The sequence below is a fragment of the Diaporthe amygdali genome (assembly GCF_026229845.1).
Source record: "Diaporthe amygdali strain CAA958 chromosome Unknown NODE_2_length_3802984_cov_64_841326, whole genome shotgun sequence".
Taxonomy (NCBI): Eukaryota; Fungi; Ascomycota; class Sordariomycetes; order Diaporthales; family Diaporthaceae; genus Diaporthe; species Diaporthe amygdali.
Genome location: NW_026517022.1, coordinates 504,558 through 516,761, shown reverse-complemented (window position 1 = coordinate 516,761; position 12,204 = coordinate 504,558). Strand labels below are relative to the sequence as shown.

General features: G+C 56.9%; 2 protein-coding genes across 2 annotated transcripts; both read right to left on the bottom strand.

Moving 5' to 3' along the window:
- Positions 1-2,349: 2,349 nt before the first annotated feature.
- On the bottom strand, positions 2,350-4,131 carry J7T55_011517 (d-arabinitol dehydrogenase; the record flags this gene model as incomplete). The annotated part of the gene is made up of 5 exons (XM_053135346.1): positions 2,350-2,530; positions 2,601-2,717; positions 3,101-3,409; positions 3,531-3,600; positions 3,681-4,131. 5 exons carry the CDS (start codon positions 4,129-4,131, stop codon positions 2,350-2,352), a joined length of 1,128 nt encoding a protein of 375 aa, XP_052999324.1.
- Positions 4,132-5,985: 1,854 nt separating this feature from the next.
- On the bottom strand, positions 5,986-10,875 carry J7T55_011516 (uncharacterized protein; the record flags this gene model as incomplete). The annotated part of the gene is made up of 1 exon (XM_053135335.1): positions 5,986-10,875. The coding sequence occupies one exon, from the start codon at positions 10,873-10,875 to the stop codon at positions 5,986-5,988; it is 4,890 nt and encodes a 1,629-aa protein (XP_052999323.1).
- Positions 10,876-12,204: the final 1,329 nt, after the last annotated feature.

Below are 12,204 nucleotides of genomic sequence, written 5' to 3'. Positions count from 1 at the left end.
TTTGACATGGCGCGGCTCCTATTGGTTGATCCCAGAGCCGTTCACCTGGAACCTTGCCTTCCTTCTCCTCGTGAGATTGTCCATAAGTGGTCACATTTTCCATAATTGACTAGACGACTTGTGTACTGCAGACGCTGGGATCTGCGAGCATGAACGGCAAGCTGTCCCGCGCAGGCTCTGCGCAGGGCCACATCCTAAGCCGAGCTGGTCGTTACACATCTGTGCCTATGTGCTGCTCCATCACACCGGCTTCAGGAATGCACCACATGACCTGTTCATCATTTCTTCTTCCCGGCGATGCAACACTCTGCGCATCTTCTTCTATGGCTGCCGCCGAACTCGAATGTTTTGCGGACTCAAACGTGTATAGCCATGCTTCTGTGCGTGCAGGCCCAGCTAGCTTTCTGCACGCGCGCAAGTCCATCGCGTTGTGGCCGCTAGCCCGGTAAATCCGATGTATTACAGACTATGCTGCTTATAGCTGCCACAGTCGTCCGGAAGACCAAATCCTGAATAGTGTCCACTCCCCGGAGAAACGCGGCAAAGATGGAATGCCATAATACTTTACAACATGATTTGTACACAGTGCCCTAGGATTGCTCGAGACTGGTGCAAGCTCGGATTTGGTGCATACCTAGCTGCCGGTATTATCTCGTTCACCAGCCTTTCACATGCCAAAAAAGTGCACTACTGAGCTGGGTGGGGCACGGAGCGACATCTGCAGGAACCCACGCGCAGATTGGCGAGAACAGTCGGTTCCATTACGGGACTCGAAAGATGGTGTCCTCATATGCGCAGACAGCTGCAGCAGCAGTATCATCGTTGCCGCCTACATATACACGCCCTTCTATCGCCTCTCTCTCCATGGATACTCCCTCCTCCGCGCATTCGGAGCTCTGGATGCATTGCCCAGGTCAAACTATTGTTGGGGTTGCAGGCCCCTCCACCCCAACAGAATATTAAGAGCCTATGCATTGTCAGTTCGATCTTGCTCCCAGTCACGGCAGCAACAATACATATCTCGCAGTTAGCCCCAGACGCGCCCCTGTGGGGAGTGGCCAGCTGGCGAAGAAAATGTAGGATGTCCCTGGCGTGGGGAATCCTGCTATCGATCATCGGCAGGACGGAAGGCTCTGTAAAGCTGTCTCATCCTGGAATGCGCCAGCGACCCTCATCGCTAATACCGTAAAAAGTAGCACGCATATTCGATGCGGCTTGCTCTGCCAGACCAAGCCAGTGGAGCCGCCACCTACACCCCGGCGGACAGTGTGAGCAGTCAAATCAGCGATCTGGGTGGTGAGGGTGAGAGTCCACTTAGCGCGGGTGGTTCGCCCGCCCAGGAGACGACGGGAGTGGGAGGGTCGGGTCCGGATCTTGTTGGATGCAGCCACAACGCCCGCCCATCGATCGGCCTCGCGCTGGCCCCGTCCGGAGCAAACCGATGTATGCGGGACATCCCTTGCACGGCCTGACTAGCGGCTCCTCTCCAGTAAGCCTGGACGGTACGACGGAAACGAGTTATTCCAAATTTGTATTGCACCTGGGGATGGGGAAAACACAACCTGGAATGAAAGGGCCTGTGGCCTATGGAACTCGGCCCAAGAACGCCTTATTGCTTGCAGTATTGGGTGGCGAACACTGCTCAACGGTTTTAGCAACTGGGTCATTTGGTTCGACGCCCATCGATGAGGGAAAGGCATGTACTTGGCTCCGCCCTGGCCGACCCGTGTTCGATTCTTAAAGGCCGAAATTATGAGTCAGGCCGATCCGCAGCTCGACAGCTTGCGGCCGATTTCTCGACCGGAAATTTTGCTCCATACTTGCCACCGCAGTCTCAGTCCCCCCTGAGTACTGATGATGGTGGCTGTGCGAAGATTACTCTGGATCTAGTCTATTGATTCGCAAGATGTGGTTTCAAACAGCCCTTGACATAGCAGGAGGGCAGCGGCTGCCTCGGACTCTGGAGAGCCGCGTCCAGCTCCATCGATCCCGTGCGCCAGGACATGCCTCGTCCGGATCTTCGAATAACCTCCATGGGATAGCTGCATTTGGATAACATCCTACTTCCTGTAGGCTAAGCTCCTGTAAGATGTATGCCAAACACCGCAAGACGCTTCTAAAGGAAACATAGGATTGGATTTTATACCTAGAAACGAAGGACATTATTGAATTGGATAGTCATACATGGGCGCAGAAAACACTGCTCTCCCTACAGCAATTGCACACTCGGGGTTTCCGTCCCTTCGGACCCGTCCAAATTTTGCCTTCCCAACGCCGAGCAGCCCAAGACCACTTCAAAGACATGATATAGAAGCAGAAAGGGACAAAGGAGGACCATCCTTCCCTGACTCAGGTCACCGTGTAGCCACCATCGACACGAAGGTCAGCGCCGGTGACGTAGCCGGCCGCATCTGACAGCAGGAACGTCACGGGGCCCATGAGATCCTCGGGCTGGCCCATCTTACCCTGTGGGATGAGCGAAACCCACTGCTTCCGGAGATCCGGGTTGTCGTCGAGAATCTTCTGGGTGCTGCGCGTGAAAGAGTGTCAGCAAGTGTTCAAGATTGTGCAGAGGCGGAGTGAATGAGAAAGATACTCACAGAGCCGTCAACATGTACCCGGGTGAGATGCAGTTGACGCGAATATTGGCGTGAGCCCACTCGACGGCCAGGGAGGCGGCCAGGTGGCGGACGGCTGCTTTGGCGGAGTTGTAAGGCCTATTGATGGTCAAAGTCAGCGAGATTCTGGACATTCTTTCCCCTGAGCCCGGAAAACATTTTGATCCTGCCGACGACGTCTTTGTTTTCTTGGCGGAGACGACCCCATGATGGATGCGACCCCGATCAGCCGCGAGCCAGTCGGGGCTCGAAATTAGGACTTCCCCAATTGTACCTGCAGCTGCAGCGGCTGCCGCATCTGCAGCAGTAATACCAGTCGCCGGGAACAACGTGTCAAAAAATCAAACCTTGTGAGTTTTTGATCCTCAATGCCACCCAGCCGGACGAGAAACCTCGGCTGCCGCACGAGTTGGGAAAAGGACAAGATTTCGCACGAGGGGAGGGAAAGAGAACAAAGCCAGCAGGAAAACAAAAGCACTCACGCCTGGGGCTGCGGCACGTTGACGATGGAGCCGCTCATGCTGCCGATGAAGACCATGCTACCCTTTGCCTTGCGCTCCATGAGGTGGCGGGCGACGGCGGTGGCGAAGAGGTAGGTGCCGTCGACGTTGACGGCGAAGAGCTTGCGCATGCGGTCGATGGGGTAGTCGGTGGCGTTGTAGTTCTCGGTGAAGCCCGCGGACGTGACCAGGTTGTCGATCTTGCCGTGCTGCGCGAGGATCTCGGCGATGCACGCGTTGACCGAGTCCTGGTCCGACACGTCGGCGTAGTGCGCCGTCACCTTGGGGGCCCTACTGGGTGTCAGCTTCGAGCGAGGCAGGCATATTGCGGGCTCAGGACAGGCGGGATGGCGAAATCCAGAGCTGTGAGGAACAGCACTTGGAGAGTGGATTTGACTTGGTGAGAACTCACTTCTTTGCGTTTGGGTTGTCCTTCTTGAACTGCTTCATGAGGGCCTGGGCTTGCACCTCGGCCTCGTCCTCTGTCATTGTGCAAGACAACGTTAGCTCAGAGTTGATCCCTTGCACCACCTCAAGGACGCTCCTCCCGCGGGAGACTTACTGTTCATATCAACAATGGCCAGATCAGCACCGGAAACAACCATCCCCTGGCCCATGACCAGCCCCAGGCCCCTCGCACCGCCAGTGACGACGCCGACATTGCCCTGCAGCGAGAAGTTCGCCAGGGTCGGGTAGATGTGCAGGCCCGCGCGCCCGGCCCCGACGATGGGCTCCGAGCTGGGGAGCTCGTGGTCCTGCGGGTACTCGACAGTGATGCTGTCGTCGGTACGGGCGAACGTGCCTGCGTGGTGGGGCTCGTCCTTGTCCCGGTTGCTAGCCTGAGGACGCGGCCGCGACTCCTTGACGAAGGCGCGGGACTGGGTTTTGTTGGCGAGGAGGGGGGCAGTGGCGGCTGTTGATCGAGTAGCTGTGCTGGTGGTTGTGGTAGCTACTGTGGGTCGCCGGCCGACAGCTCTCATAGCTGCGCTTGCAGCTCTGGAGAAGGAGGACATGATGGGTGGAGTACTGTATGGAATGGGATGAATTTGTTTCGAGTGCGATGAAAGTGTTGACGAGACGAGAGATGAGAATTTATGAGGACCTCGTCGCAGTTTCAGTCACAGCTGGATGAGACCAAGCTTGATTGATATGCAACGGTAGTCTGTCGACCTTGAAGGCCGGTATGTAAGTAAGCAGGGATGCGCAGCTCGAGGTGGAAGAAGCAAGTCAACACAATGTAGCAGCTGTCACTGTAAGGTGTGTGCGATGCAATGTGATTGTGGGGTAGTGCAGCAGTAGCATAGTAACACCAGCGGTAGCGTTGGCTTATATTATTTCTTACTCCAAGAAGACAAAACGAGCTGGGCTGCTGGGCGTCCCTTTTCAATGTTGCTGCCCGCCGGTCCCGGGAGCTGGGGAAGACTGTTCTAGATGCTTGGCCAGCGGACGATGGCTTGCGCGGAGGAGCTGTTGCGACAGGTGAGGCGTGGAGCAGGGTGACGCGAGGGCGAGGGCGAGGGTGGGCCTATCACCTTCTACCGACCAGACAGACAGACTATTCCAGAAGTCTCGTGAGATGAAGGGAAGGAGGAGGCGAAGGGCCACGCAGCGAGACCGGCGGCCAGAAGCAGACATACGTGGACGGGGACGAGAAGCGTGTCTCCGTCTGCCTTCGCGTCTGATCGCTTGATCAGCACCTCTCCCAAGCCATTGAGATCATTCCCTTCACACTCCTGCGCCTTGTGTCACTGAGCCACGATCCAGTAGCAAGAGACCGTCTCACTACCAGAGGTAGGCTTGACATCATTCGCCAGGGGTTATGAAGGTGCAGATCCCCTTGGGCCCCTTGGGGAAGAGAGCTCTGGGTAGAAAATCCGGGGGAACCGAAAGAGGAGAGGGGTGAGATGAGAGACAGGCACTTACATGGCACTTACTCCAACATACCCAACCAAGCAAGCCCAACCAGTCACCTCATCCCATCCCCCTTTCATCCATCTTTCCCCGGTGTCAGTGCCCCTGGACCCTTGGAAAATGCAACCCCAGCCGCAGCGGCTGCAGCCAGCCGATCGAGCTCCCATGGGGGAGAAAACGTGCAGCTTGCATCATCCCGACAAGGTCCAGACAGAGTTCCAAGACGTTGGGTCTCAAATTCCCCATTAGCCTTTTTCGGGGGGGGGGGGCGGACTCCGATGAGAAATACACCTTTCGGAACGTCGTCCGGTGAAGTGACACAAGGGCGACAGATTTCCGTCGGTCAGCACACGCCTCAAACTTTTTGCTAGTATCGTGAGCTGCCCAACGAGCCGTGGCATGTATGTCTGCGTATTCTCTCGCCTCATTAGATTAATTTTAGAAGCATCTATGCATGCTCTTTTGTTGTTCGCAGTAGTGCCTATGTCCACTTCAAACCACCCTTGTCTCGTGTGTCTCGTAATTGAGTGTTCGAGACCGACACGTGCACTTGGACATGTCCGGTCAGAGCTCGTGATCTCCAGAACAGAACAGAAAAGAAAAACAACACCATTGTTTCCTGCCCTGACGGAGAAATTGCCTTCCGATGTTTCTTGGGGTATCCTGTGCCTGCCCGTGTATACCTGCCCGCCTATCCTATGAACAACCGTAGCTTTTCCAAAAACGTACAAACAAAAGAAAGTTGTTGTTGTCGTTGCCGCCCTGGCGCCTGTTTCCAATTCTTTGTGCCTCCGGATGGTTTCCCAACGAATGTGACCAAATGGGACATGTGTGTGTCGCGATGCAATTGCCGTTGCGTCCGTTTCTCATCGGTCCAGTTCCTGAAGCTGCGATCGTCACGACTTGCTTTACCATAGCAAGCAATGTTCTCTTCGGATGTCTTCGCTTTCGGACCGCTATTCATCAAGCTTGAACATCTTCCTCAATGCTGAAAACCTCTTCTTCTTTCTGCCGCCGACCTCGCTCCCGATGATGTCAGTATCGATCGTGCCTTGATGCGAAATCGTCCGCCGCTGCAGGAACGATGGGCGCGACAGGGCCGGCTGTGACTTCGAATGGCCCAGTACACTGGGGCTCCTCTGGCCGTTTACAACACTGCCACCGTTGATGATCTGTGCGCCTTTCACATCGTCGCGTTCGCCGGTCTCCACCTCAACGGCGTCACGCTCCGGCCCTTCCTCGTCCAGCGGCCACGTAGCCCCACTGTCTGCCCTATCGCGCGAACTATTAGACCTTAGAGCTTTCAGCTCGTTCGCTGACCTCTCCAGGTTGGTGTCCGCCCTTGCCGCGCTCTCCTTCCGCTCAGGGCGGGAGATCGCACCGTTGCCCTTATTCCGCCGCAGGACCGACGACATGAAGCTGCGCCGTGCGGGGCGTCCCACTCCGTCATCAGCCCTGGGCAGGGAACCACGGCCGGAGCGGCTGCGTTTGACGCCAGGCTCGGTCTGTGTATGTGAAATGGAAGCTGGGCCAGAAACCACGCGATGCGATTTGTCGTCCCCATCGCCTGCAAGAGGTTCTTGTTCGTCAGAAAATTCTTCCTCCTCAGGGAGCGGCGGGCTCGGCATGGTGTTGCGCGATCTGGCACCACGCATCGTCTTGGGGATGCTCAAAGATGGAAGCGGTTCGGGAGCGATTTCCTCGTCGCTGGAGTCGTCGAATCGGCTTGAAAACCGACGCGGCACATCCGCCTCGTCTTCATCACTTGAATCATCGCCAAAACGAGATCCATTCTTGCTTTTAGCCTTGTGCCCAAAGGAACCGGAGAAGCGCAAATAGCCCTTCCCGGAGTCCTGCGAGCTTCGGCGCTTATTGGCGGGCGGACCGCCGCGGAGTGTTGTCCGCATCTTGCCATCCATGGTGACTGGAGGCTGCCCGCGTAGGGAGGGCCCGCCGCCTCCGCCGGGGGACATGGACCGCAGAGACAAGCGGCTTGGCTGTCTGTCCCGCGTGGTATCTTCTGGTTCGCCTGTTCTCATGCTCTTGCGGAAAAATCCTTGACTCGCAGGTCTCGAACGCTTGAAACTGCTTACACTGGAGTCTGAGCCGCGACGGCGCAGGGTGGGTGAAGTAACACTGGACCTGCCTTCGGGCTCCGAGACAGTGCGCGAGTGCCTGTTCGGCCCGGTGATTTCGGTGGTTATACCAAGAGCGGGTTGAGAAGTTGCTGGCCGCTGTGGCGTTGCAGCCGACCGACCTGGTGCATCTGAACGTAGGGATTTGCGCATCCGGGTTCCAGACTCGGCGGGCTGGGCGGCGGGGAGTTGGGCGGCGTTATTAACCGGAGACCGCATGGTCTTGCGCAGCTTTGTACTCGCTTCCCCTTTTCCAGAGGCCTGTTTACCACGGGGCGTCGATTGCTCCGCTGTACTAAAGTTCTCCGCTTTGGTGCCCGGCTTGACCATGTAAGTCCGTTCCGGATTAACGACCGCTCTCTGCTCCTCGATTACCTTCTTCTCCGAGTTTCTCTTTTCTGTTGACTTCTTCGTTCTCGGCTTTTTCACTTCTGGTTTAACATCCTCAAGGTCACCCTCTGCACCAGCCTCTTCAGCCGCTTCCTTTTCAAGCTGGGCCCGTTTATCAGCGGTCAGGCTCCTCCAGTACGCCTTTGCAGCCTCCCAGTTGTCTTGAGGCCCGACGATTCCTTCCTTTTGTATCTGGGCAATCGCCGCTGTCTCGTGTCCGGGCGCCTTTTGTGGCAGATTTGGTGTCGAGTATTCCGCGACCTGTGCCTGTTCATTCTCATTCTCACGTGGCAGAGGGCTCTCGATAACAGCGTCCAGTGACTGAAAACCCTCACGCTCGAGGTCTAACGGATCCTCGTAGGCATCGCTGTAAACGCTATCGCCATCTGACTCATCTGTGAGCTCCTGGGCGGCTGGCTTAGTGGCCAGAACAGTACTAGGAGTATGCGCTGTGGCTATTGTGTCCTCTGTCTGCACCACTGGCTCAAACGTCGCTTGTCGGGCGGGCGCAGACGAGTTTGATGATGTTGGATCATGTGCCTGGGCCTTGTACTCGGCATCCGACTCGACGTCCGTTTCTGGGAACTCGCCTGGGAAGCGATAAGAAGCTCCATCTTGCTCCGTCTCAACAAGATGTGGGCTAGGCTGGGTGATAGAAATAGCAGGAACCTCCGCAGGCACATTGTTTGACTGTCCGGCAAAGTCCTTAGCATCGCTGGGAACCTGCTCGCCGCCTGCTCGCTCATATGCTGAGCCATTTGAGGGTTTCCAGTCAGGCACCAGCGTCGAGGCCTCACTGACCCGGCTCTCGTCGGCCTGCAGCCTCGGCGTATCCGCCATCAAGGCAGCATCACTATCGTCGCTCGCTGTATCCGAGGCATAGCCGCTGCCCTCGACGGATGTGACCACAGGCGGCAACGGCTCTCGGAACTTGGAAGTGTTAGCCTCATTCTTGGGTTCCTGCTCTTGGATCATTGCGCCCAGAGCATGGTCGCTAGATTGGCCCACAGTATCATTCCCTCTCTCAAGAGACTCCGGACTAACTGGTTCCGTTTCCTCATGGAATGGCTCGTGAGGCCTGACAAGTGGACGCTCTTCAGGTTCTTTAGATGTTTGTTTCCTGCCTCTCACACTACCGAATGTGGGTAGCATGGGTCTAGGCTTCATGACCTCATCCTCCTCCAATGGTATTGCATCCTTCTTCTTGCCTATCCCAAGACTGCTGTACCATGGACGCCTGCTGGCAACTTGAGGGCTTGGTGGAAGCGGACTGTCTGTGTCAGCCCTCCCAGCGGCATCGGCCACGACGACCGTATTGCTGTCATCGAAGCTGACACGGACCGACTTCTTTCGAGGCAATACCTGCTCTTGAGAAGGAAAACCAGCCTCGGACCCGTCCGAAGCGACCTCTGCGGGAGATGCGCCACGAGGAGGGCTCTGGTGCTTCAAGGCAGACTTCCTTGGCGAGATTGATCTTGGCGGAGGCTCATGTCGTACAGTCAAGCTGTCTGATACCGGCCCAAAGCGGGCGTTGCGAACGGGGCTCTTTGATTGAGTCCTAGAGTCGCGTCGGATGTCTTGCATTTCTCGCGATTTGGTGACCACTTCCTTTCCATCGTAAGTGGCGGGTGATGGCTCCAACGACGAGGAGGGCAGAGCTGCAGCAAGCTCGGAAGGTATTGGAGGAGGCGAACGGGTTGGTTGAATCGGTGCATCTTCTGTGAGGTCCTTGGTAGGTATCGGAGGAGGCAGACGGGTTGGTTCGACCGGTACATCTTCTGTGAGGTCGCTCCGAGGTGGAGACGGGACGCCATGAACGTAAACATTTTGTCGAGCAGGGACAGAATCAAGAGCAGCAGAGGCTTTCGGTGGCGTTGATGGGCCCGGCGCTTCGAGCTCAGCCTCAGACTCCAAATCTTCCGACTCCGACTCCTCTCTCACCATAGAAGGCTTCCTGTGCAGACCGGTCGGAGGTAGGTCGGTACTCGGGGACTGTGGGGCAGGAGCCACTTCTGGCGCATTAGAAGCAGGCGACGCTGATATTTGTACATACTGAGTTTGCGGTGGCGTGTTGCCCGCCCCTTGCTGAATACTAGTTGGTCGCGGAGGAGTGGAAACGGTTTCTCGTGTAAATTGGTCGTCCTGATATTCTGGTTCTTGAGGCGTACTTTGTCGTTCTTCGGCTTGACGTGATCGCAACGACGTAGCCGCAGCCACCTGTGCGGCGTTCGCAGAACTCGATCCCACTGCACTGCCCTGGGCCCTACTGACAGTACCCTTAGCCAGATGCGAGCCAGTCCGAACGGGAGCTTGCTTCTTCTTCTTCGGTCTGGATTCAGAAGCTGACTGAACCCTCTGTTCGACAGCTTCAAGGGATGCTTGCGGTACCATCCTCCTAGAGTTTGGGTCATAGACAAGTGTCTGATCCGAGGCTACTGAGGAAGACCGTGCCGACCTGACCGAGCCTCCGCGTGGCGGCGACATCGTCGAGCTCCTCTTCTTGGGTTTCGCGCGAGGTTCGGCTACAGAAGCCGGCGGCTGTGATGATTCGTCAGGCCTTGCGAAGGTTGGGCTGCGGATGCGTGCAGGATACGAGAAGTTGACCGACGACCCACGACTGCCCGGCCTCTCCAAGCTCTCGCGGGGTTGCGCATGTGTTTGTGCCTGTGCCTGGGTCGGTGCCGTCGGCGATGTCGACATAATCGCATCTGAAGTCCTGATATTTGTTGGGTCGCCCGTCTTTGCCGCACCGAACCACGTTCCCCCGGATCCCTTGGCCTTCTGCGATGCCGTTCTCACGGGCGCAGTAACTATCCCGAGACTCTTTGGCTTCTGCCTCGCCTTGGCCGCCTGCATGTTGACGCTCTCCGGTATGGCTGGCACCGGCGGCGCCATCTCGTCGGAGTGATACGAGTTCCTCGGCACTCCGCCACTGCTTAGGGATCTCTGTGTGTGTGCACCTGGCGACGGCGATCGAAAGGTGCGCTCTGTCATGGACCCCGAGCTGCCCTGTCTCCTAAGCTGCCCTCCTGGCCGGGCCGGAGTGTCGGGCGTGGTCCTTCCGATGGACGATGACCGCGACGCACTCCTCCGTGTGTTCCTCTTCGTCTGGACCTCTGCGACGTTTGTAGGAGTCGTGGGACGAGCCTTGAGGGCGGCGGCGGCGGCGGCAGCGCTCAGAGAGGCAGTGCTTGACTCGCGACGGGTAAAGGCTGAGATGGCAGCAGTGGCTGCGTTGGGGTTTGCGGTAGAAGCATTGAGAGGCTGTGAGTGGAGGGAGGGAGTCGAGTTAGCCCAAAATGCCTGTGTGTGGACGGCCATGGTGGCGAAAGCCTATCTAGATGAAGCAGGGGTGGGAAGGGAGCATTGTTCAGCCCGGGCGTGAACTGCCTATCATGGACGAGGAGCGGATATCACAAGATCGCAGGATACAGGCTGGCTTGTAGACAGGGGAACAGCAGGCAGGCAGGCAGACGCAGACTTGTAGCATACTTCTACTACTCTCAGAGACGCTGTCTGGATGTCTATGACAAGACCACCAACGTTGGGAATGTGCGACAAAGGAGAAACGGTGGCGAGCACTTGACGTACCGGATTGGGTGGACGACGTCGTCTAGACCCGAACATGGCTTCTCACTACTTTGCTACCGGGTACAACCGTGCATTGTGCGGTATTGTATTTGTCGTCGCATGCGCCAGGTCTAGCGAGGATAGAGCGATCGAGCGAGCAGCAGGCTAAGAATTGGAGCTAACGTTGGGAGAGAAAGTGTGCATAGACTATAGGGAGAAGATGATGAGGGCCAGAGGTGGGAGGAGGAGCAGAGGTTTAGCAGAGAGGTGTGGGAGCGAGGGAGCGGAACAGAACCAGAGCCAGAGACAGATGACGATGGATGATCCCCCAGTCCAGACCCCAGGCTGTCCAAGCCCCGGGCTCCCGATGCTGGTCGGTGCCAGTGATCGACAAGAGCGGCCGAGTTGGGACTGGACAGGCCTAAAACAGCTCGGGCGCTAGGGTTGTTTCTGGGTCGCCTTGGGCCCACCAGGCACTGGCACCGCCTGCGGCCAGCTGGGGCAGGGGGCACTCTACTGTGTAGGTGTCGTTGATCCATTTGTGGTTCACCAGGGATTGATCGAGAACCGACCAACGCCCTCTGCCGGTCTGTTCTCCTCCTCTAAACCATAGAGCAATAGCACATTTACACGTAGGATACAGCACAGGCCAAATCAAGGTGGGTCATGAACCGCAAGTAAGATGACCCAGTAAGAAGAGAATTGTTGAAATGACGGCGTTGATGGCACGGATTGTCCCACCAAGAACACCATTCTCTCGTCCAACGAGGCTGACAATTGTATATTTTATTACTACCGTGACACATCGTGGTCTGAGACCGAGGGAGACACTATTTTGGGCCCAAGCCGAGCAGCTGTTTCAATCCGCGGCCGCCCTCAAGCTCGTTGGTCGGTGGACTCGAAACGGGTCTCAACTGCTCGACTCCAAGAGCTCGGTACACTCTGGCAGACGGATGCGCCGGTTGACATCCACGAGCATGCCTGGTCTTTCGCACGGGAAACCATGCACCCATGTAGACTACAGTTCTGTGCTTGAACGCCGCTTGACACGTCCCACCCTCTAGCCTTGCCACGCCTGCC